This window comes from Candoia aspera, chromosome 5 (assembly GCF_035149785.1).
Source record: "Candoia aspera isolate rCanAsp1 chromosome 5, rCanAsp1.hap2, whole genome shotgun sequence".
NCBI lineage: Eukaryota > Metazoa > Chordata > Lepidosauria > Squamata > Boidae > Candoia > Candoia aspera.
Genome location: NC_086157.1, coordinates 111,362,977 through 111,389,723, shown reverse-complemented (window position 1 = coordinate 111,389,723; position 26,747 = coordinate 111,362,977). Strand labels below are relative to the sequence as shown.

At 41.0% G+C, this 26,747-nt stretch overlaps 1 protein-coding gene across 1 annotated transcript in view; it reads right to left on the bottom strand.

Annotated features, from left to right (window-relative positions):
• Window positions 1–26,747, bottom strand: part of TENM4 (teneurin transmembrane protein 4) — a 445,069-nt gene that overhangs the window by 135,373 nt on the left and 282,949 nt on the right. Inside the window, exons 11-12 of the mRNA XM_063305935.1 lie at window positions 6,390–6,491; window positions 260–454 (exon numbers count right to left, since the gene is read on the bottom strand). Of these exons, the coding sequence (XP_063162005.1) occupies window positions 260–454; window positions 6,390–6,491 (297 nt within the window). The remainder of the gene's footprint in view (window positions 1–259; window positions 455–6,389; window positions 6,492–26,747) is intronic.

The window sequence follows — 26,747 nt, the reverse complement described above, 5'->3', positions numbered from 1 at the left end:
TGCAGTTGCTGAAAACATCAGCCGTGAAAAGGTTACTTGTAAATAAAAGGGCTATCCAACTGGTTTGGAAGAGACCCACACGGTCAGAATCAAAATCTACTCTGCAGGGGTTACTGCTTGGTAGAGCCTCTCTCCAAAAGTCCATCAGCACCAACAAAACCAGGCGAAACGGACTAATGGTCAGACTGGTCTAATGCCTGGCATTCTGAAGTTTATCTCACTGTGGGAGAAGTGCCAACGGGACCTTAAAGGGAAATACCTTCTTCACAGCTCTCTCCCTTGTAGCCTGGATTACAAATGCAGGTTCCCATGATGCACGTCCCGTGGCTGTTGCAAGAGACGTCAATGCACTGGTTGGTTGGGACATCACATTCGGCTCCTTTCCATCCACTGTGACACAAACATCGTCCTTTCATGTACTGTCCATTCCCACTGCACAACACTGGGCAGGACGCTGGGGAGGAGGAAGAAAAGGCAAAAGACGGTCATTAGAAGCACAGTCAACGTTCACAAATATCTTGATGCAATCGCCAGTCAGGTACAGCGGGAGGGAGTTTACAACGTATTATTTTTTCTAACTATTTTCCTCCTTTTTTTCTTATTATTCGTTTTCCTTTTAATTTTTTCCCTCTTTTCTTTTTCTTTTCTTTTATGCTTATGTGCACTTACTTTTGGAACAATGACAAAGAGTGGCAATATCAGTGTTAATGTTTTATAGAGATTTTTAGTTATTTCTTAAGATGATATGATGGACCTAGTTATGGGCACTTAAAGTATCAACTAACTAACGAAAGAATGAATTCTAAGTTTTATGATGATTGTAAATCCTTGGTTTATTTCCTGACAATTTATTCTTCATCCCCTATGTCTTTTTCCACATTCTTTCCCCCCTTTTTTTGTAGCCATTTCTTCTTGCTTTAAATGTTTTATACACATAAATGATTAATTAAAAATGCAGTGAAACTTGTCTTCGTAGGGATCTGGCTTGTTTATTTGTCCAGTCACTTCCAACTCTTCGTGACTTCATGGACCAGCCCACGCCAGATCTGGACTTTGGAAATAATTTTCACTGCTTTTATTATTGATTGATTATGTTCCATTATTATTATTATTATTATTATTGCCGTGATTAATTCTAGAAAGGGCCTCTAGATAACGTTCCTGAGTCACACTTCAAATCCAGTAAATTCTACAACAATTTTGCAAGAGAGGTCTGAATTCATACTCTTCCCACTTCATGATAAGGAATGTGAATTCTATTTTGGCTATTATTTTATATTCAAGGCTTATGTGACCCCCTGATTTGGCTAGCTTTGAACTGATGTAAAAGTGTAGAGAGCCAGTTTGGTCTAGTGGTTAAGGCTCCAGGCTAGAAACAGGGAGACTGTGAGTTCTAGTCCCGCCTTAGGCATGAAAGCCGGCTGGGTGATTTTGGGCCAATCCTTCTCTCTCAGCCCACTTCACAGGGTTGTTGTTGTGGGGAAAAGAGAAGGCAGGAGTATTAGGTCTGTTCAGTGCCTTGAGTTGTATATAAAAAGGTAGGATAACAACAACAACAAGGAAGTTTCCAAACTAGTTAGTTTTAGTTTGAGGTTTTGTTATACACTTAATCACTGCATTGATATGGCACACTCAGCCATAAGGCAGTTTGTTCTGCTTTGGCTTAATAAACTATGTAAACCCAGCCAATGCAGTTTATTCAAGTAACTGTGATTAAAACAAACTTTGACTTAGTTAGTGTATAAACCAGCCACAAGTGGTAAATCAAAAATGGAGGTGAAAGCGATTTTGCATCCCCTGTGCAGGACTACGATGGAGGAAGGGAAGAGATAGAATTGCAATACGAAACTTAAGTTCTCCTACAGCATATTTTTTTATATTTCACTTTTAAATGCCCTAATAACCAAAGTTCTCTACACAATATGCAGATGGATTAAGAACACAACAAACCAAGTAAGACAGCAATTTTAAAAGAGAGATTAAAACCAAGAGAATTTCATCAGCAGGAATAGAATCAATGCAGTGTATCAAATGACTATAATATCATCCACAAAAACTTTAAACACTGTTCTTCAAATGTCTGGGAGATTAAAAAGTTGACCCAAAGACTAAGAATTCCTGCAGTTTTGATGTTGTTAAGAAGCTGGGCTAGAAATTGGGAGATCATGAATTCTAGTCCTCCATTAGGCATGAAAACCAGCTGGGCGACCTTGGGGCCATCCCGCTCTCTCAGCCCAACCCACCTCACAAGGTTGTTGTTGTGGGAAGACAGGAGGTGAGAGCATTAGGTATGTACACCACTGTGAACTGTGAAGGCCAGAAATGGAAAGATCCTCTTCACCGTAGCTGTGGGTCTCAACCATATTTTGTGGCCATTTGCAGGAGGATCCCACATGATAACTATAGTGACAAATGGGCCAAAATGGGAAAAGACCCTAATTTTTGTAATCCAGCCCCCAACTGCTTATATCCCAGAACTGGAAGGAGACTGTTTAAGCCATCAAGTGCAATCCATGCTCAGTGCAGGAATCAAAATTTGAGCACCTCTACCCGGTGGCTGTTTCCACTCTACTTGGACAGGTCCCCCATCATCTGTCTGAGTCACTGATTCCACCATCAAACTGCTTCGACTGTTAGGAAGGTTTTTTTTCCCCTAACAGCCAACTAAAATCTACTTTGTTAGAATTTAGATCCCTGATTCCATGTCCTGAACTCTAGAACCCTTGTTCTCTGAAAGACTAAAAGCTGAAACTCTCCCACAGGTGCTGGTGGACATTTGCTTACGTGACCATATTATTTTTATCCAGCAAGAAGCGTAACTTGAGTTCAATTTGTTTTGAAACACAACGCACACGGAGAACGATGATCTTTACGACCTTGAACAACTTAAGTCCAACAGACGCTAGGGACCATCTTCTCTCTCCCTTGGGAAAAAATGTACCTTAAGGGTTGCTACCACTGTAAAGGATTCCGAATTCAATGAATCGGCCTTATAAAAAGGAAATAATGTTGATGTCTATGTGCTTTGCTTCCTCTTTTTCAGGTTCCTCCTTTAATACATAGGAGAGATGTGGAGCTAGCTGGATCCAAAGTCTCTTTCCCAGTTCAGATCTGAATTGCTACACATCCCCAAGACTCCACATAGGTGTGACTGAATACCATGTATGGGGGCCCACCAGGAGTTTAGCAGTCCAACAATTCCACCTGCTTTTAGGGACAGCCAAAACAAGAGGAGTTTGTCAAACATTTTGCAGATACTGGTTAGGCTGACTTCATTTTAGAGCATCACAAGGATCCAGTGATCAGAAAGGCTATATTAGCCCCATTACGAGGAACTCAGCCCACTCTATTGTCCAATAGAAGAGAAGATCTGTAGCTCGGGGTTGAACTGTGGAGTCCTTGGTGCTCTCTGAGCTTGGCTGCTGGCTTGCAGACGTTTCATGACCCAACTGTGGAACATCACCAAAGGGTCTGAATTAAATGCTGCAGAAACAAAGACCTATTCCTATAGGCCTCAATCTTGCCATCCAAACTCAGAAAAATCTGGAAATAGACTGTAGGATTTATGCCAACACAAGTCAGATTTGGGGCTGTGATGCAGACATTCTGGTCAAGCGTGAAAGTGTGAAGACTTTAAAGATGTGTTTGGCTAGAGTTTGATGCTCTTCGGCTAGATACCAGGATAAATCTGCCCCAAATTTGCTCTAGTCTGAATCAGGATTAGAAACTTAAGCAAATGAAATCCATCAAGGTGTCTCAGGGACCCTGTAGAGTCAACAGGTCACTTGACTTAACCTTTGGGCAATTTGGGGAGCAGTCAGGGTTAAAGTTAAGCTTTACAATGGAGTCAACTGGATGTCGCTTCCTAGTGTATTTCTTCTACTTGGTATTTTAAGATGAAGGGTAGGTGCGTTTTAACTCTTTTACATTGATGCAAATCTCAAATCCCCTTTCATGGGGGACAGTGGGCTATACTAGAAGCCAATAAACAGAGAAATCTCTGACTAGCAGCCTTTCATGATTTGCTTTGGGGAGACCACAGGAAAGACATTGTTAGGGGCCAGAGGTTGCCTATAATAGTGCGGACTCCCGTCCCTTCTACACTGCAGGGGCCAGACTGTCCACAAAGGAAAGATAACCTCTCAGGCTTAAGCCAAGGATAGGAGTTGCTTAGAGGCCACCTTATGAATGCCTGAGGTCTGAGGACAAAAGGTCACCAGCACTGCTATTCACAGGATAGGTTCTTTCCCAAGAGACGGTGCTTTCGATGGGTCAATGGGTTATTAACCTCACTGTTTGCTCACATGCAGTAGCCAAAAGGAAGGGGAGGTGGAAAGTAGGAGAAATGGGGAGGGTTATGCCCCTAGTCCCAACAAATAATGAACTAACAAGCTCACATGGAGTCAGTGATTTTTCACTGCGTGAAGATTTGCTGTAGGATTCTCAAAGTAATACCAACAGATGATCTTTTATTATAGCCATCCCGGAATGCTAACAGAAGTTTCATTAGTTAAAGTAAACATCTAAACAGTATTAACAACATTCATTATGGGAATGAGCATGCTACCCATAAAATCAAGCTTCCGAGTGAACCGAGGAAAGCTTCCCATGCATATTCATGCTGATCCTTACGCATAAATGCGCTTCCCCTACTCACTTCCCTGGAGGCCACAATCCAACAAGGCATCCCTTTGTACAAACACAACCGTTATCTTCTTGAAGGGAATGTGGAAGCCTCTGAGGCAAAGCCTTCTGTGGTGACAAGGAATCTCTACACTGGAATCCATGCAACTTCAAGGGGCAAAGTTCCCACAAATGCAACAGTAGGAAGCAAAAATAATGATCTTGTTGAAACTAATGTGGAAATACAATATTGGCTTTCGCGCCCTTTGATGTCTCCATCACCAAGCAACGTAACTCATTACAAGTCTCTTTAGTGGACCCTTCTGGATTACCTTCTCTCTCTCACCGATATAGTGTACACTATGCCCATGTCATGACTGGAAAAAACTTCAGAATCAACCAAGGGTTCTTTAGGAGCCATCATCGTCAGCTCATTGAAGTTGGAGTTAAGAGCAGATCAATGTCGGAAGGACTCCGAAAGCCTTTGTGTAACGCTGAGACAACAGATCTTCTTCATTTAATTCAAACCACTATCTGTCCAACTCCCTGATATGTCCTGGTCTTGCCTTTTGCAATCCTATAGAATTGTGTGTTGTCTTGCTTTCAACCATCTGGTGAGAGTCGTTCTTACTCTACACAGAACATTTGTGTAAACAACTGAACAAATGATTCCCATTCCCAAGAATGAGAAGAGGAAAACTCTAGTACAACTAAGATTTAACCTTCTGAAGATTTCAAACAAAGGAGTGTTTGCTTATTACCAATCTAACATACTAATTATTAATTACTAAATAGTAATGTACTAATTGATATTCTAGAGGTGACGGACTCATCCCTGGGGGAGCTGGGGGTGTTGACGACCGACAGGAAGCTCTGGTGTGGGCTGGTCCATGAAGTCCCGGAGAGTCGGAAGCGACTAAACGAATAAACAACAAATGTACTAATGGTGAGGCCAGTCCCTTCGCTTCCAGCCTTCTGGAAGAACTTGAAGACCTGGCTCTGCCGCCTCAGCTGGGGTGGGAAGGGGAATAGTTCCTCCTGGGGGTGGCTGGCTCCATAGAGCCCTCCTCACCGAATCAGATCTCATTGCCACTTGGATTTTATACCCATTTTTATATCCTATTTATAGTGGCTATTTATATTTGTATCTTTATATGACTATGGTTTTAATCGTTAACTTTATTGTAAACCGCCCAGGGTCCCCTTTTGGGGGAGATGAGTGGTGATAAAAATTTCAATAAATGAAATAAATAAATAGTAATTAGTACCATTGTATCCATGTTATCTGTCATGTAGATAAAACAGATTGGGTTAAACTGTCAGTTTGCAAACTTCTTTCCCTTTTCTTTGCAAAGAATATTGTGGAAATTTGGAATATTTTTTTTAAACAATGCTATGGCTGTGTTCACACAACCTGCTTAACCTGGTCAGTGAGTTATCCACTTTCTGAGTCTGCAAAATGTATGTACCAAACCATAAGAGACAATCAGACTGGCTGGATTCACACAATGCACTAAACCACACACACAGACACAAATGGGCTGAGATTAAAAGTAACCAAACTTAGTAGGGTGTGTAAACTCAGCTGTAACTGATCTGGTTAAGCATCCTGAGTCAGAACATCACACGGAACGGAGTGGTTGATACTTCACCCCTTTCCTAGAAGGTATTTTCTTTGCTCAGACAGTGTTAAAACAGACTCCCAAGAAGGTCATTAGGACCTTCTTTGACGTTAATAGCAACAATTAACAAAAAACAAAATCTACCTCGACCACAATCAGGGCCCAAGAACCCGAGGAAACAATGGCAGGTTCCAGAAATGCAATCCCCATTTCCGTAGCAGTTGCTGGGACAATTCTCCACTGATTCTATGGAAAGAAGAAACAGAGAAAGTGAAGATAATGTAGAAAAGGGCAAAGTTAAAAATCAAAGCACATTCACTGATGGAACAAAAGTGCTGGCAATCATCCTTCTCACATTGGTCTCTCCTTGACTGGACTGCTGTAACTCACTCTACATGGGACTGCCCTTGAAGACTACTCAGGAACTTCAGCTGGTACAAAGTCTGAGTACTAATGGAGGAAGGTCCTAATCCTATCATGTGCTGGGAGCTGCACTGATTGCCAGTTTGCTTCGGGGTACAATTAAACATAGTGGCAGTAATATATAAAGTCCTACCGAGTTTGGGACCTGAGGACCTGCAAAATCACTTGCTCCAAGTAGAATATGCCTGGGCCAGATTCAGGCTTCGAGTCCTACTCCCTGCAAGATGTACAGGAGGAGACTGGGGACTCGGTCTATTAGGGTTCCCACCTATGGAATCACTTGCCCGCAGAATTAAGATCAGATAGGAACAATGAGAACACTAAGACCTGGTTGTTTAAGGAAGCAATTGAGGATTTCGAAAGGATAAAGTTCCTGGGATGTATATGGGTGCTACTTATTTTCATTTGCTTCATGTTATTACTGATGCTGAATTCATTATGGATTGTATATTGTGAACTTTTATTGATTGGATGTGTTATTGTTATATACGTACATTTTTTTTTAGATTTGCCTAACTGAATTGGCATAAAAGCACAATAGAGGGAGGGAGGGAGGGAGGGAGGGAGGGAGGGAGGAAGGGAGGGAGGGAGGAAGGAAGGAAGGAAGGAAGGAAGGAAGGGTTATTCTCCACAACACATACAACGGAGGCCAGATTTGAGTTCCTGTACAATTAAGGGTTGAGTTCAGAAGCTTGGAGGGAAATTTGAAACACAAATATAACACATTCTCATTTCCAAATCCAGTCAATAAATTTATAATTACTGTTTCCTTAAATTATACTTTTCAACAGTACAAACCAGACTTTTAAGAGCAAACTGTTTTGTTTTTAAAATGGTTCTATAAATGTATTGCTTTTAAAATACATTTTACAATGTAACAAATGCCTTTATATTTGTAAAGTGTGTTAAAAATGTGTGTTAATGTATTTCACTTCTGTCATTTTTTCCATTTTTTTTTCTGGGAAAAAAGAAGAAGAACCCTGCTCCAGATTTTTGAAAAGCACTGGATTTATATTCACTTTGAGAGAAAATAAAGAAGAGGAACTGTGATAGATAACATAAATATCTAAATATATATGTAAGAAATCAACAGATTAAAACACTTATCTATTTTGTATTTATGTATTGTTTTATTTCAACATCTCAACCTTCCATCTAATAGTATAACATTAAATGCATTATCCGTATTAATATGAGCAAGGAATTTTTAAAATAAAAATAGGTACCAATGAAACTATGTATTATTTCATCTAATGCAAAAACTCTATGAAATGCAACCTTAAGTTATTATTTGGGAGAATGAGGAAAGGACGAATCATCACCACCATCACCATCAGCCAACATACAATGCATTCATTTTGCTTAATATTTTTATATAACTCCAGACTTCATCAACGTATCAATTATTTCTCCTAAAAGTTTTTTTAAAAAGGGGAAATTGCAAGTTAACACCTACAGTTTTAACAGCAGCTATAACTATTAATCTTTGTCTTGGCTCATTAATTTTTTTCTAAAATCAAAACCCATGTTTGATGATTTCTTAAAGTATTCATGAAGACAGGATATACTTTGGTATGCAAGGTTGGGAAAATGACAAAAGAGCAAGGTTTCTTTGAATGTTATTGTTTCTGATCCTCCATAAATATAATGTACGTTGAATTAAAATGGGACGTAATTATATATGAGAAGTCTTAGCTTAGTTGGACTCATTTTTCATTGTGACAGGTTAGAAACAGCAATGGTTGTAGAAGAGCAACTTATTTTTAAGAATTTAATGCAGTCTTTGAGGGAACTGAACCGTATCTCAAAACCGTCTTGCCTCTTGCCCAGTATAAAAAGGGAAAATCACTGATTTACTTGGTGATGGTGTCATAAATATGGTGGGTCTTTCTAAATCATGGGCTGGGGAGAAGCCCATTTGTTTTAGCATCAACCAGGCACCAACTGCATGGAATTTTCCTTCCAATAAAATGAGGGATTGATAAGACCTCAAAAGAGAAAAGGTTAGAGAGGATGGACAAGCCATGTTAAGAAGGTGACTGTTTAAACTGGGGTTTGTTTATTTATTTCTTCATTCATTCAGTCATTCATGCAAAATTGTGTACAAGGATAATGTCTTCTCTAACTCAAGCTTGTCTCTTGGAGATTTCATGGGAAGGTTCATGCAATTTTGGGGGGCAATCAGGGTTCACCACTATCTTCCTCCTGGACATTTTCTTGTACTTTCTTTTCTAACCAAGATCCCTGATGGTATTTCATCCAAGTAATAAGTAATTTCCAGGTTAAAAAAAAACAGTCAAGTCCTTTTTGTTGAGTTGACTCCTGGTGAGTTTATGACTACATTTATTTAACGTTCTTAGCAACAAGGTAGAAGCCATTGCCTTCCCAGTATGTTTGGTTTAAAATTCCCAGTCTACCCAACAGCCCTAGGATTTCCCAACAGTCTTCCATCCAAGCACTGAACAGATCTGACCCTCCATAAATTGAGGTCACCAAGATTGGCTAAGTTCTATCATACATTTGGGAGTAAGATTTATATGCTGACCTCGAGGTGATTTATAATGCATTAAAATCGTAACATTTGGAATGCAGATGCCTCCTGGGTTACGCAAGATCTGACTTATTTATGGATTTTTTTTCCAGACACCTTGCAAGGGGCATAAAATATGATGGCCAGCTTTTCGTGTCCATGCAAAAACAGAAGGACACAACTCAATGGGCAATCAGATTTAGGCAACAGTCAACTTACACGAAGGAGAACAGAATGTAAGCTGGGCCCTGCTTAAGAAACACTCAATAGACAACAGAAGCAACGTCCAGAATAGTTTACAAGTATCTAGGTAGCACAGAGGTCTGAAATTGTATGTCACCCAAGACTTACTACTAGGATGGCACAGAAATTGCGTAGAATAAATAAAATAAAATAAAATATTAACATAGTTAAAAGGCTGAAAGGATTTTTTAAAAAAAGTATTTCCCTGGAGCATTGCAGCTGGCTGGGTGTCTTTGGACCAGTTACTCTCTCTCAGATCTAGCAGCAGAAAAGCAAATACCTACCAACATGTACCTGACCAATGTAGTACATTATAGACTATAACCATCAATAAAGAGGCCTTCATCCTGCAATGGGTTGCTTCTGGCTGCAATTAATAGTAGTAGTAGTAGTAGTAGTAGGATCTGCAAATCTTTGCTGAACAAAAGGAAGTTAGCCAACGCATGGATTGCCCTAGACTGGAGTAGCTTAAAATTCCTAAAGATGACATCTCAGAAACTTCCCTCATCATCATCGTCGATTGTCTGCTCTCCTGGCCATCATTTAAGGAGACTGTAATGGTCCCCATGTTGAGCATTTTCTTCTGAAACCTACTTACACAAAGCTAAAACTCATTTAATCTGGCCTCATCGACCTTCACTATGAGTAACTCTTCAACCCAAGAAGATTTTAAACCAGGTATGTCAAGGATTCATTTCATGTCGTACCTCTTTAAGCATCCTCAATAATCTATTTGCACATAAATGCAAATTGTCATAAATAGGAACAGTCATGCCAAATTCTAAGCTGCCATCCAGGTCCCTCACTGTGCATGGCATTGGTTCAGAGACATATGGCTGTCTTGTTCTAGCCTTACCATCTCCTTTTCTACAAAAATAACCTTGGGAATAGCACAATCGTGCTATTTTGCAAGTCAGGGCTTGCTAATCCTGATGTTAGTTTAACAAGCTTTTTAAAGCTATCTTGGTCTGACCTGCAATTACCTATGTGAATTACTTTTTCTTTGGACAAAAATACAATTATACATGTTAAAGAGATGGACAAATTGGCCTGATTCCCAATAGATCTTTCCTCTTTTCCCTCATTTCAGATTAATTATCTATCCACCGGCTGGCTGGGTTGGTTAGCAGAAGAGGGACTGTTGCAGTATTTCTTCATTATTTATCTACTGGGTAGTATTAGGCTTAATTACTAAGGGCCTCTCTCTCTCTCGGGTGACAGGCTGAAGCAACGTGTGCTCCACACCAGCTCTTCTTAGAAGCTGTGATAATGCAAAAGCATGTTAAAAGTTGTGTATTTTATAGCCTCCATCCAATATGCCTCATTCATGATTTCCCAGGCACGCAGCAAAGAGCAAATCCGATGTCAAGAAAGGAAAGGAGGAGGATGATAAATCTATGATGCGTTTAGCAGGTGAAACGAGGAGGGAGCGTTGTATAGAGGGAAGACGCTCAAGCCTGTAATTGCAATCGCCAAATTTCAGATGAAACACCACATGGTTTTTCCAGCTTAACTATCAACCAATGCTTGTGAGACATCTGTTTGCTCAGCAAATGGCAGAAGAATAATGTTTTGTGATGTCCATCGCTATCTCACTGAACCCAACCAACTCCTGCATTTCAGAAGATTTAAAAATGAGCTCAGGTCATAAAGACCATCAAAGTAGATGGGCCTCTTCCCATCTTTTGCTCTACCTGCTATGGATTACAACTTGGAATGCCAGGAAGGATCAGATAAATGATGGAAGTGTTTAGCTGCCATCAGCTATTGGAAATGTCTGGGCTTCTTAGGAACTTGCTTAAATCTCTGGGGACAGGGACTGTATTCCTTGGGTCGAAACAGCTCCAACTTTCCTTTTTTCCTGGCACCTCTCTATGGAGGAATATCAAGGTAGGGAAGCTATATGTTTAGGAGCAACTTATCACTGTATCCCAAGTGCAGGTCTGTGCAATAACTTCAGACAGCAATCCTTTTCAGATTGTTGTGTCTTCCCAGAGATGCCGCAGTTCTTCCAATGCCTTCCTTCTTATTGATCAACTTTGGTTATAGAATACAGGTGATCCTCGCTTAATGATCACTTGCTTAACAACCGTTCAAACTTACAATGGCGCTGAACAAGTGGTACTTATGACCAATCCTCGTGCTTATGACGGTTACAATGTCCCCACAGTCATGTGATTGCGATCTGGGTGTTAGGTACTTGGCTCGCGCATCGTCCCACGGTCATGTGATTGTCGTTTGCGACCTTCCCAGCTTCCTACAAGCAAAGTCAATGGGGAAGCTGACAGGAGATCACAAATGGTGACCATGTGACATTGCTCTTAATAATATTGTGGGATTTGCTTAACAACAGCAACTAGAAATGCCAGAATTTCCATCACTAAGTGTGCAGTCATGTGATGTCATGCTTTACGACTCCATCGCTCAGCGACGGAAATTCTGGTCCCAATTATGTACCATCGTTAAGTGAGGACTGGGGTGTAGCAGGGAGAAGGCAGAAATAAAAGCTGAAGGACAAAGAAGAGTCGAGGAGAGCAACTCGCAGTTTTGGAAAGAGAGATGGGGGAGACGATTGGTAGGCAAATGGAAGACGGCAATGAAGAGCAACAAGTAACATGTTGTAAACCGCCCAGAGTGCCCCCTTTGCGGGGAGATGGGTGGTCGCAAAATTTAATAAATCAATCAATAAAATAAAAGCAGAAGCTGTGGGTGATTGCTTTCTTTTAGAAAAGACCTAGGGAGCAAACCTTGCATTAAAAGTAGCAGTAACATTTGCAAAGAAGAGCATTATGTTTAGTTATGATATGGAAGAAGCCTAAGCTGAATATTATAGCTACCACTGGGTGATGGAATTAGCAGTTGCACTGTGGCATTTCTTAATCTACTGCCCTCTAGCATTTTTGATTACAACACTCAGCACTTCCAATCAGCATGATTTTTGACCATGCTGATTGGATATCCGGGGAGCTCTTGGAAGACCCCAGTTGGGAGTTGGCTGTGCTCTGTACTATAGCCTTGCACAACTAAGTTCCTGGTGAAAAAAACAGCTAGCCAATCAGATTGAAGGAAATGTTAAGCTGTAGATTCCCAACCTTTGCTTCATGAAACTATGCACAAAGAGAACGCTGATACACTCGTATGTGCCATCAAAATTTAGGTTGCTTTTTGATTGATTGATTGATTGATTCTTTAAGTCTTTGATTTATATGGCTGCTCATCTCACGGTAGTGACTCTGGGAGGCACACAACATTTAAAATCAAAACACAAATACAGCATAAAGCATCAGGTAAACCAACGTGGCAGAAAAGAACAACTTCATGAGCTCCCACTAACAGTTGGAACCCCCTGAATATAAGCAGGTCTTCAAGTCTTTGAAAAATGCTGGCAGGATCAGGGCCTCTCTAATCTTGGGGGGAATGGCGTTCTAAAGGGCAGGTAGTAAAGGTAAAGGTTTCCCTTGACATTAAGTCCAGTCGTGTCCGACTCTAGGGGGCGGTGCTCATCTCCGTTTCAAAGCCGAAGAGCCGGCATTTGTCCGTAGACACTTCCTCTGTGGTCATGTGGCCGGCATGACTGAACAGAACGCCATTACCTGCCCGCCGAAGCGGTACCTATTAATCTAGTCACATTTGCAAGTTTTTGAACTGCTAGGTTGGCAGGAGCTGGGACTAGCAACGGGAGCTCACCCCGTCACGCGGATTCGAACCGCCGACCTTCCGATCGGCAAGCTCAGCAGCTCAGCGGTTTAACCCGCAGTGCCACCGCGTCCCTCAAAAAGGGCAGGTGCTGCAACAGAAAAGTCACATCTTCCAGGTCTGGAAAGATGACACTCCTTAACCAATGGCACCCTCACCAGGCCTCTCCTGACAGACCTGGGATGGGTAGAGACAACTGAGAAGAGGGGGTGTTGGAGGTAACCCAGCCCCAAGCCATGAAGGGCATTATAGGTGACAACCAGCACCTTGAATTGCACTCAGAAGCACACTGGGAATCAATCCTGCTCATGGAGCAGAGATGTCACGTGAACGCATCTGCCCGAGCCGTAACTGCCTGCTCAGTCAGTGCACATTTCTGTAACAAAAAGATAAATACAGGTAGTCCTCACTTAGTGACCACAACTGGGACCGGAATTTCAGTTGCTAAGCAAAGAGGTCATTAAGTGAATCTGACTCAACTTGATGACCTTATTTGCAGGAGTTGATTTCGCTTGCCAGAAGCTGGCCGGGAAAGTCGAAAATGGTGATCACGTGACCACGGGAGGCTGCGACAGGTATAAATCTGAACCAGTTGCCAAGTGCCCAAATCACGATCACATGACCACACAGTTGTTAAGTATGAGGACCGGTTGCAAGTTGGTTTTTTCAGCACTGTCTTAAGTCTGAACCGTCACTATACGAGTTGTTATTAAACAAGGACGACCTGTAAAATGTGCGAAGGAGCAGAAGGAATTAAAATTATGCATGTAAAACTCCGAGATGAATTTTTGGGCAACAGGAATAGGAATAATAAAAGGCAAAAGCTCCAGAAAGCGGCTAGCTAGCACTCTGAATATTACCAGCCAAAAAGACAACAGCGATCGTCCACACGTGTCCCTGCTGGTGAAGTTAATGAAGATGTCTGGCGAGCCAGCAATGGAACTACTGCATTAGATCTGCCCTGCCACAGAATCCGCGCTTTCTGGCATTCTAAGTATGTTGCCTGTTTGGTTTTAGAGGAAAGAAAAGGATGGGACTGCACTTTTTTTGTTTCTGAGTCCTGCTGCCCTGTGCTCCTTCCACCCCAAGTGAGGATGTTTTTTAAATTTGCATTTTCCTGCACTGAACGATGAATTCCCTTTACAGGGAATTTATTAAAGATTGTTTGGGATAATTGCATTTGCAGCTCTGAGCTTCTCATCCATGCACACATTTGCAGACTGCAACAGAAAGCAATCATTACGGAACCTTTGGGTTCAAACGGCAGAACTTTCTGACTGCGAGCAGGAAGCTGCTTCGCATTAAATATATTCAGTCTCTGGGCAAAGTCACTGCTGGCCTGTGTGTTCCAGTGAGAATGACAACTGAAAACCAAGGATCCATTTTAGAAACAAGAATCAAGTAGCCACACAACTGTATGAAACATGGGTACCAGATGTCCAGCAAAAGGAGGACATGTCCTCCCTTTTGTCCTCATGTCCTCCAGCTGGCAGGCACAGCCTTAAAATCAGATATTGTCCAGCTTTTTGAGTATCTTTTCTTCCCCCTCCCATTTGGACTGTTTTCACAACAGTCGTCATTCAAACTTTCGTGTTTATGACCTTGCAAATTGTCTGCTCCTTTCTTTCCCTCATCTGTCGACAGATTCACAGTCTACATTAACTTTATTCAGTTTATTTCTTGATTCCAGCCATCGGCTTCAATCCAGCCCCATCAGATCTACGATCGCTGTAGTCTGGAAATCCCATGACTTGTCATATATTTTTAGGGTGAAATCTGAAAAGCACGTGGTCAATTCTATGTTATCGCTAGCCTATGTTCTTAAAATAAAAATTTGTTAGAAAAATATTGCTATTGAAAAACCAGCCTTTCTGTATATGAAATTACTTTTTCTGGAAAAAGTAATTTCATATGAATGTAGGCCAAAGTGTGTGTGTGTGTGTGTGTGTGTGTGCTCATGTGTGTATTTGCAGTTTTTTGCTGTCATTTTTGTAGTGGATACCAAGGAAGCGAAAACAGTTCCTGTGTCCTCCTTTCCCCATTTGTCCTCCTTTCCAATTGCCCATGTCCTCCTTTGCCTGTTCAGATATCTGGCAACCTTACTAATGCATGGTTATAGTCATAGAAGAGAAGTCTAGATTAGATCCTTCAAGAATATGCTTTGCTGGTTTGGGCACTTGGATTTAAAAGCATCTGGAGCATTTTTGCATCTGGAGATAGCGGGCAACATAGCAAAGTGGGAATGTGAAGGTACGAGGATGACTGACGGATCCTAAGGGCTTGGCACTTATTTTAAAATGTCATTAAAATTAAGACAGCACTGAAATAATGTAGAAAAATGCATTGGCTACTTTAGCAGAAAATGTAGATCGGACTTCTTCAGTTAAGTTGCTAATGCAAATCTTCACGAACGTGAACTTCTTTGCTCTCTTGGGCTCCGTATTGCTTACAATATGTCTGGCTGTGAAACGTTTTAAAATATATCTTGACAGACCAGCCCTCCCCAGTTTAGTGGCCTCTCGTGGCCGTGCTGGCTGGGAGAGTTGGCAGCCGCAACGCATCTGGACAGTACTAGATGCAGCTGCAACACATCTGGATGTTGAAAATGTCTTCTCCAGTGCTTCTGGTATTTTTTGTTAAAAAGGTCTATGCTATCATGTATTGGCTGTTTTGCACTTTTAAATATTAATGTTTTAGAGGGCTGTTATGGCATAGTATTATTATTACTTGTTTGTTATTGTGTATCAGTGTTTCCCAACCTCGGCAACTCCCAGATGGGTGGACTTGAACTCCCAGAATTCCCCAAGCATATGGTCACTGCTGAGAATTCTGGGAGTTGAAGTCCACATCTCTAGAAGTTGCCTAGGTTGGGAAACACTGTTGTATATGGTTTTAAGTGTGTTGTATATGTACATATGCCTCCTTGATTAGGGTTCTCAAGCTTTTTGTGCCATGGACCCCTTTGAACAATGCATTTAAATGTATAAAATAAAGTATAATGCACAGAGACTATACCACAAAGGACACCAATTATGCCCAAATACAGTTATCAAAATGTTAAAAAATAACAAATATGTAATTCAGTGGGGACGTGGTGGCTCAGTGGTTAAGAGGCCAGGCTTGTCGACCAGAAGGTTGCAAGTTTGGCGGTTCAAGACCGAGCACCGTGCAACTAAGCGAGCTCCCGAACTCGCCCCAGCTCTTGCCAACCTAGCAATTCGAAAGCATGCGAATGCGAGTAGATAAATAGGTACCGCTTCGGCGGGAAGGTAACAGCGTTCCATGACTGTCGTGCTGGCCACATGACTGCTGAAGTGCCTTTGGACAACGCTGGCTCTTTGGTCATGAAACGGAGATGAGCACCGCCCCCTAGCGTCGGACATGACTAAATGGGAACCTTTACCTTTTACCTATGTAATTCAGTAATAGAGTTGGTCCTCGGTTAACGACCACTCGTTCAGTGACCATTCAAATGTACAACGGTGCTGAATGAGTGGTAGTTATGACTGGTCCTTGGAGTTCCAGTCGTCGCGTCCCCACAGTCACGTGATTGCGATTCAGGCGCTCAGCTCATGATTATGACCTTGCAGTGAGCTGTGGTCATGTGATTGCAATTACTGAGGTTCCCTGCCAGCTTCCCACAAGCAAAGTCAATGGGGAAGTTGGAAGTTGCAGTCACGTGAGGCCCTTGCTTAACAACCCATGCGGTCCTTGCTTAACAATGGCAACCAGGACTGCTGGAACTGCTGTTGTTAAGCAGCACAGTCACATGGTTTTTTGACTTGCAACCTTACAACGGAAGCGCTGGTCCCAATTGCTGTCATAAACCGAGGACTACCTGTATATGTGCTTCTTGCTTCTTTACAATCCATTAAATCTATAATAAGACAACACCCTTTTCAGCATGTCATAGTTTTAGGTAGTGAGATTTATTGATATTAACAACCTTTTTTTAGAGTCTAGAGGCCATTAATTTTTTGTTGCCTCCAAACATTATTGAATGAAAAGCTAAGTTTCAGTTAGAGGTTAGTGAATAATAAAATTGTACTTTTTTTCCCCATCCAAGTTCATGGACCCCCTGAAGTCTATCCACAGCCTGCTCTAGATGGTGAGATGCAAACAATAGTATGTTGGCTTGCAAGATACTCTCTTGTTTAGAGATCCTGGCTTATACTGAACAGTGGAGCATGCTCAGGGTGAAACTAGACTGTGATTGTGGTTGTGTCATCCCAGCTCAACTATGCCTAAATTGATCAATATTATCCATGCTGTTAGCAGGGAAAGCTGCGTGTGGCAAAGGTAAAGGTGGATAACCAACACCTTTTCTACGTTACTAAAAAGTCTTATGTGGAAGTCTCAATTCACCAAAGCCAAGATGGGCAGTGGAGGTTAATTTCTGTGGGCTTTTCTGGAGATAACCATCACATGTAGGAGATTGCAACCTGAAATGTAACAGGAGTAAATGGAACAGCATGAATGAATGAATGGGAAGAAAGAAAAATAGGTTGTGCGTCTAAGAAACTAAAAGAAAGTGGAAGGAAGTAATAGATCTGAATGAAGGAATAGATCTTATGGGGTAGGGTTGACAATAAATGCAGGAATATGAAGGTGAACATTCAATTCTGAATGAAGAAGTTAAACTATAGGTCAGACAATATGAATTGATATGAGTTAGGTTACTGCCGGTGTGCATAAAAGTAGGATTCCTTAGGTTGGCAATAGTTGCATTTGACCCTCCAGGGAATGGTGATAATGGAAGAACTATAGATGAGTTTGGGCAAAAACAATGCAACCTTCTGAATGAATACAATCCAAGGGGAAAGGTTATTCTGTTAAAGGACATGAATAGATGGGTTGGAATGAGATGAAAATGTACAGAAACAGTGACCGGGCCATTTGGAGACCCAAGAAGGAATGAACAAGGAGACAGCTTGAGGTTTATCTTCTTAGGCCAGCCTTTCTCAACCTTTTGACCCTGGAGGAACCCTTGAAATATTTTTCAGGCCTCGGGGAACCCCTGCACGTTCAGGCTCAAATAGAGGCCAGAAGTTACCAAATTACTGTATTCGTTTCATGGGTAGGCCTGTCTAGATGCACTGACAGTGTTCTTAAACTAAAAATGAAGGATGAAACTTTCCTCTTTATTGTGAAGTTGCCCAAATTTGGAATAATTTTTAAAATAAATCGTGATCTCCCAGGGAACCCCTAGTGACCTCTCATGGAACCTTAGGCTTCCACGGAACCCCGGTTGAAAAACCCTGTCTTAGACTGTTTCAAGTATGTGGTTTAAGCGTAATTCTGTATATACAGACACACAGCAAAGGGCTGAGTATTCATCTAAAAGCACGATTGATGTGCTGGTTTATGATGAAGGACTGAGAAAATTTTTGTGAGAAATAAAGGTGATGAGAGGTTCTGAATATGGGACAGAACAATATTTGATAGCGTCAAAGGTATACCTTGGGAAAGAAGGCCATGAATGAAACAAAACTGAAAGTAAATGACTTCAGGAAGAGAAAGTACAATTCCTGTATGAAAAAGTATTAGAAGATAGATTGAAAGTGCTTGAAAAAGAGTGAAAAGATTTAGGTTATAGAATGCCACAGAAGTTTGTGGAATTAAGTTTAATGGAGAGCATGAAAAAGGATATTTGGTGCAATAATGAAGTAAAAGAAGCTATAGTTGAGGAAAGAATGCATATGAGAAAATGACTGCTGCAAAAAAATGAAAGGAAAGTATTGTATAATGCACAGGAAAAAAAACAGTTGCAAACAATCTAGTGCAAGAGAGCAAGGAATGGTTAAGATTAAACGCGGAATTGAAAATACAGAATGATTTTGATGGAAATAAAGACGATTGCTTGGGAAGGGGGCGAAGAGGACTAAATATGGAGCCTCTAGCAGAGTGAATGGAATTAAAAATAAAAGTGATGAAATGAAATGAATGCTGTAAAAGAGAGTGCCCCAGAAAAAAATGATGAAAAGAGAGCTCTCTGTGCCGTGAGAATTTTGACTGATAGAACTCGAGGAATGTTGAAGTACAGATATATTGGTTATGGAGAGGCTGTGCAATTTGTTTAATACGAGTGTGTGAAGACTTCATCTGTGCCTGATGATCGGAAGAATGCTGTTATTGTCCCCTATACAAAGGGAAAGGTGGTGAGGATAAATGCAAAGGCTACAAGGGGATTAGTTTGTTAAGTGTGCTGGGGAAGAACGGGCAGAATTCCGATCAAAAGATTATGGGGAATGAGCATGAGCAAAATCTGGAAAGCGCAGGATAATTTTATGCTGGTTGGGGAGTGGGCAGATCAGATTTTTCTCTGGAACAAACATTTCTACTCACTGAGACGCAGGAATATGAGAAAATAAGTTTATTGTACACTTGCTGTTTGAGAGAAAGTGCACAATAACATGAATAAGTTTGAAGTATGAGCTGTTTTGCAAAGGGGAAGGTTGTTGAATGCAGAAAGAGGTCTATGATAGGTGCAAAGCATGTGTACAAATAACAGTAAACTTTCTCAAACAATTCAATGGTAAGATATGGATGTGTAATGTCTGCTTAACTGTGTAACGCATTTATGGATCAATGCTTAAGGAATGTTTGTGGTGAGGTTAGTGGTGTGTTGGTCACATGTCTATTTTTGGATAGAAATGAAGCCATGTGGTTGGCTGAGAACCTGAATAATTTGTGGTGAATACCGGAAAGATTGTATGATGCAGCAAGGAGCGTGGATCTGAAAATTGAAGTATCAAAGGCAAGGTAGTTGTACACTTGCAAATATGTACATACACATACCCGCACGTATACACTAAGATCTCCAGTGCTGTAGGTGAAAAGCACTCACTCCCTGAGTGAGTGAATACAAAAGGGCCTTCTCAGCCATGGGGCAACCATCTCAGATAGCCTGGTGCCCATCTTACTACTTTTAGGTGCATTTCTAATCTTTCTGATTATTTAATGCTGCTGTCGACAGCCTGTTGCCTTTCAACTCCAACCTCTTTTTGTATTTCTGACAACTACACTAGGGATCCAGTTGAAGAGATACATCTTTTTCATAAATAATAAGCTCACAGAGCTGGGAGAACAACTTTGTGAAAAGAGAAAAGAATGATAGTTGATATTTGCAGCTGGAGGGTAACCACTGAAATGCAGCTGCACATGATCCATTCACAGTACTTTCATCCATTCCCACTCTGATAAAAGTTGAAAAGTGTTTGTTTTTTAACAACTTCTTGCCCAATGCGTTCTCAGGTATGCAACCCCACTGCTTTTATGGGAACAAGTTAAGACTTTGGAAGCATTATAGTCCAAAAGCCCTGTTGTTTGGAAGCCATATATGTTTAGATGCCAAAATATACAAATATAATGGAACCTCCCATCTCCATTTCTACCTCCCACTATTATGGTTATATGGAAATACAAGCTAAACAGCTCTATAATGTGAAACAGGAACAAAGCATGCTGCGCACACATTATCCCAAAGAACATTGTATATTTAATAGAGAGCGCTCTGTCTTAAAAAAAGAAAAAAGGAGAAAATAAAACCCTCCTGGATTGAGTTTCTTGAGGTTTGCACGGGCAAATTTCTCTAGGAACAACTTTGAATAACACTGGAGGCCTTGTCATGAAGGCTGAGTTTGGGCTTTTGGAAAAGGTTAGCAGCAGCTGCCTCTCCAAAATTAAGTTTAAAATTATGTAAACCTTTTCTTGACCCTGAAGCGAAAATAATTATGCCACTCAATGAACCTTTTGTAAAAGTGCTCAGATCAAGTGAAGTTACCTAACTGAAAGACTGGGAGAACTGACCAGCTGTGATTGACGGAGAGATTAAAAGAAGAAAGCAAACAAAGGCCATGCCTATTCCCCTCATTTTGGGTGAGGCTTGGTGATGCTTCCTTCTCTACTAGGGTGCCTTAGAGAGACTCCCAAAATTTTACCAGAATATAGGTAATGATATTTTAGTAACACCATGTTGGCCAAGAAAACCCAGGTTGCCAGATATTTCAGAGTACTTCTCTGCTTGCAACACAACTCAGTCTCACTGACTGAAGGCCCTTTGTGGTACAATTCATTTACCTAACTCTTTGTTATCTAAAATCAACATGATGCTAGGGGAAGCCAAAAGTGGCAAAGACATATTGATGAGAGGAAAAGTGGAACTGGGAGACACATTTTTATGATCTCAAGAACTGAGACCAAATAGCTTAGCTTTTTAGCTGAAATTTGGCTCCCCAGCTTACTTACGTATAAGATTCTCTGGAAAGTGACATCAAAAACACAGATCAAGAAAAATAAAAGATCAAGAAAAGTGAAGGCACAGAAGCCATGCAATATGTATTGTTGTAAGCCAGCAAAGAATCACACAGACCTCAATCAAACCAGAAACCCACTTTGACATAAACCCTACTAGTAAACAAAGTGAGGTGGCTATCTCACCTGATCTAAGTTAAGATACATGTAGGGGAGAGTACTCAAAAACTTGGTGAGACATCTTCACAGCTTTAAAGGATGCATCTAGAGGGGCACTTCAGAATGCTCTGCAAAAGCCTAAAATTTCCTTGGAAGGGAAATGGGCGGTGATCAAGTTTGATAGATAGATAAATAAATAAATACAATTTGGCAAGATCGGGATCTATTTGCATATTTTCCTCTTGTTCTTATTTATGGGGTAAGGAACTAAGAAAGCATCCCCTGCATGGAGTAAAGAACATACAAAACACAGAATCTTATTACTTGAGATATTAACACCATTCATGTATTTTCTTCTTGGGCATTTTCATAGCCCTCCTTTTACTTCCTACTGTTGCAGTTGCTACATCTGAAAAAACAAAATCAGTACTATTTGGACGAAAAGTTGACTGGAAGGAGATGGGAAATGAGTGACTCGGTCAAAAATAGAATGTCTTCTTTTCAGCCAGGGGATAATTCTAGGTGCACACCACATACAAAACTGCACCATGCAGAATTAGGTCTTGAGTCCGCATAGTGCAATACTAGCCCTATTGAGCAGTTATTAAAAAGATTTGCTCCCAATTTTGCTACATCTGGAAACATCAGAGGTTGAACTAAGTAATTTCCAAACGCTAAACTTGTGTTCTTACTTTGCAGTGTATCTCGTCCTCAAGAAGAAGAGTTGGTGTCAGGGTGGATGACCCAAGAAACAAGGGAAGCTGCTTTGGATTCTGTTCTGCGCGCACCGCAGTAGTCTCACACCGATCCTTTTTACTTTCATTAGTGCTGGATATCAACAACAAAAGGCCCATGCTTTCTTTCTTCTAAATGAAGTCTCAAAGCAGGATTTTTGTCACATGAAAGTTGGATGGCTCTTCTAAGCTCCTACTCGGTCAACCTTCACCTTCCACAGACATGCCTTTAGCTTGAAGTAATTCAGGTATTGTTTATTTTTATTTCGCATATGTGTCCACTTTTGGCTTCTTGGTTCTTCAAAGTTGACAGTATCAACTGCTGAAAGGTCCCTAGAAGCTGGGATCTCGGCTATTCCTTGCCATCGCTGAACAGGTTTTTGGCCAACAGCTGTCCCAGATGTGCTGACTCCAGCTCTCCCTTGGCCTGCTATTTTGTTCTACTTAAAACCAGATTGTCCCAAATAAATCATTGTAATCTGGCAGAGGTGAATCCACCAGGCGCTTTGCTGAGGAGCATCTGTGTTAGAAAAATGCTGCCAAAGTCATTTACAAGGAAGCTAATTTATTACAGAAAGAGACCTTGGTCTTCCCTTGCTGTAATTTGTAAGGGCAGGGGATGGAAGGGACTTATTACAAGGAGAAACCATTACTCTATAGTTTTCCTCCTTGTGTTTCCTGCCCAGTGGGTGTTAACCACTTTGTAATGGCTTGGCCAAAAATGTTCATGGCACAGTGCAAATTTTCACGTGCCAAGAAGTTCAGGAGAGATAGCTTTCAAGAAATATTGATGTTCTCAGCTTTGTTCCTTGAAGAAAGAAACTCTCTAAGCTTATTAGAGATTTTATTCATTAGAGAGATCCATCGTGACTCAAGAGTGGAGGGGTGGAGATGAAAACTGTTTATAAGTTCATCTAAGGCAGTGTTTCTCAACCTCGGAGCCTTTAAGATGTGTGGACTTCAGTGCCCAGAATTGACATTGAGAAACACTGATCTAAGGCATGAATAGAATGGTTTTTCACTCCCGTAATATGAGACATTTGGAGGGAAGGAGGACCTCAGGAGGGCATTTTGAAAAATGATCACCTGGTTTCCACTGAAGATTTCTAGCAAAGTAGAAATCATCACATCATGTGGGGACCTGTTCCTCTGGCTGACAGTTTGTACAGTCAGGAAGTTCCTCCTAACGTCTAACCTGTAGCTCTTTCCTTGTACATTGAACTCTTTGGTTCTGGCCCTGCTGTTTGAGAAAGTAGAGAAGAAGTTCCTTCCTTCTCCTGTTCTGGCAGTCTTCAGATATACGAAGGTTGCTCCCATAATTTCTTTCGCTCATCTTTTCTATGGGTAAACATACATAGGTCTTTAACCATTCCTCACAGGGCTTGGCTTCTGGATCCTTCACTACCCTGGTAGCTCTCCTCTGAACCTGATCTGATTTGTCACTGTCCTTTCAGGACTGTGGTTTCCTAAACTGGACACAGTATTCATTACTACCAACGCAACCCAGGATTCCACTGGATTTTTTAGCAGCTGCATCACACTGCGGGCTGATCCTTAGCTTGAGATGCCCAGATCCCTTTTACATGGATTACTGCTAAGCCAGATGTCTCCCCACCCTATACTTGTGCCTTAAATTTTCCTACCCAGATGCAGCACTTGACCTATCTCCCTGTTCAATTCTATCTTATTCATTTCAGCTCACTGCTCAAGCCCGTCTAGATCTTTTTGAATCTTCTCTCTTTCCTCTTAGGCAGTGTTTCTCAACCTCAGCAACTTTAAGATGTGTGAATTCCAACTCCCAGAATTCCTCCCAGCGTGCTGCATTTGAGAAACACTGCTCTTAGGTATTAGCCACCCCTCCCAGCTTTTTGTCATCTGCAGAATTGCTAACATCTCAACTTCCTCACCCAAATGACTGGATATGAAACATTTTACTCTGCGGATGGTAGAATTTTATTATAGTTCCAGCTGAAATAATGGGGAAAGGCTCTAAGTTGATGGATTCCACAGTTCTCGATGAGACTACAGATGAATTCATACATTCTGCTACCCTGGTTTCTTAACTCAGGGTTTCCTCAACAGGCCACAGTGGTTTAAGTTGTACATAACACTGATCTACAAGGGTGGTTTCACACACAATGAGCTAAAGATAGCCCAAACTATCCATTTTCATTGTTTGGCATGGAACAACACCTATGTCTTTAAAAGAAGCGGCAAATCACAGAATGAAATTTATTCAAGAGCTACGCTTGCAAGAAGAACTCTTGATTTGGAAGGATGATGCAGGGGAAAAAAAAGCCCACTTCATTTGTCTGCTACAAGGGATATGTGTGGGATTAAATTACGACATGGTGCTTTTTTGATGTGACCCAAGTTCAAGGATGTGAAAGTTGCGTGTTGGTGAAGAAGGAAAGGTTCCAATGCTCCAGTCAGAAAGGAGGATGCTACCCTGCATTTCAACCGGTGATTAAATAAACTCTGAGAGTAAGTGAGCAAACAAACAAATAAATAAATAATGCTGTACTGCAGCCCTTAATGTCTTTGCTTTAATAAGACCTAAACTTTTAATTAACCTGCCAAGACAAATTACAGCCAATAGCTCTCAGGTAGCAATTGAAGACAGCTGAGACTCAACAATAAGGCTGTCTCAGGGAGAAGAATTAATGGCAATCTCAAAACCAGCCATCATTTCGCAGTCAAGGAAAAAAAAATTAGACTATTAAAAAATCCTTGTGGTTGGGAAAATGGTGTTTAGAGTCTGTGAATTACAATGAGATGGACTAGCAGATCTGAAACATGGTTAGTGGCCTTCAAACCTAAAATAGCAGTAGATGTGGCTACCTTATGTGATTTTAATGAGTCTCCTGCTATTTGGCAGAACTTTTGTTTAATAAAAAAAGTAAAGCAAATCAAAATGGATACAAGAATCAAATGAGGATTCTTCAAATAGCATCATGTTTAGGTTTCAGTGGAGTGAAAAAAAATGAGGCTGTTGACCAAACTATGTCATATTCTAGCTCTGAGCTATGAAGTTCTTGGATTAAGTTTTTGCATCAGTGTGAATTCCTAGATAGCTAGAAAAAAGGCACTCTGTTTCAGCATCGTCCCTACTAGGGACAGTATGTGGTCAATCCTGTTGTAACCCTGCTCTTCAAACAGACATATGTATGGCACACACAGATTTATCAGGAAGAGAAAGAGAATGATGGTTTCAAGAAGATACAACTTTGAAAATGCAGTCCCTATTATTTGGTATTAAATATTAAATTAAGATGGTTCTTTTCATCCCCACAACGTTCCATCTGGGCTTCTTTTGCTGCAGCATACAAAAAGGACACAAATGCAGACCAATTAAAGGCAATATACTCCTTTGAGCAGAAAGTGTGAGCGGTTATTCTGCAGGGGAAGAAGTTCAAAATCGACAAATGCTCAGACAATGGACAGTTAGTGGGGATTGCTAGAAAAATGATGATTGCTGGCTTGGTTGCTTGAAAAGGCAACTGTGTATTAATTTTTATTTATTACTGGTGCTTTTATGCTGCTTCAATCAAGCAAATTTAAGTGGCTTACAAAAGCAGTGATATTAACAAAGACAAGAGAAAAAAAACACCTGTATCATTTATAATCCAACATCAATAACTATAAAACAGTAATGAGTAGCATCCACATGCATCTCAGGCACATTTTTCCACTGACTTCTTAAACCCCAAATGAGCATCTGAATAGCCAAGTCTTAACAAGCTTTCTGAAGGTTAACAGTGACACATTTGTGGAGGGATCTGGTTTAAGATGGCTATTATAGTTAAAGGGAACCTCCATATTACATTGGTGGCAATAAGTCCCAAACAGTGAGTGGCTAGAATAAGCAACTCCTGCCTTCAGATGCTGACTGTAGGGCACTGTGTTAGATGGGTCTTTTTTAATGTTTATGACATACAGGTAGTCCTCGACTTATGACCATCTGTTTAATGACGGTCCAAAAATTATGACAGCCTCAGAATGGATGCTTTACAGTCTGTAAAGCACTTCTGAGCATCGCAAAATGTCACACTACCCCCTGCAGTCACATGATCGCATTTCAGGTGCTTGGCAACTAGCTCGCATTTACGACTGGTTGCAGCGTCCCATGATCACATGATCGCGTTTTGTGACTGTTTTTGCTGTTTTCTGGCAAAAAACACCCACTTGGGAAGCTGGATTCGCTTAACAGCCACCATAAAAATGGTTGTAAAATTGCGTCTGGTCACATGGTGACTCGACTTATAACCACAATGACTTACAATGGACATTCCGGTCCCAATTGTGATTGTAAATCGAGGACTACCCATCGTGTTGAGAGCAGGGATGGATGATATGTGACCTTCCTGAGATGGTTGAACATCAGTAGCCAACAACTCCAGTCAGCACAGCCAGGAGTAAGGGATGCAGACATATACTTATTGATGTCTAGAAGATGCTTGCAAG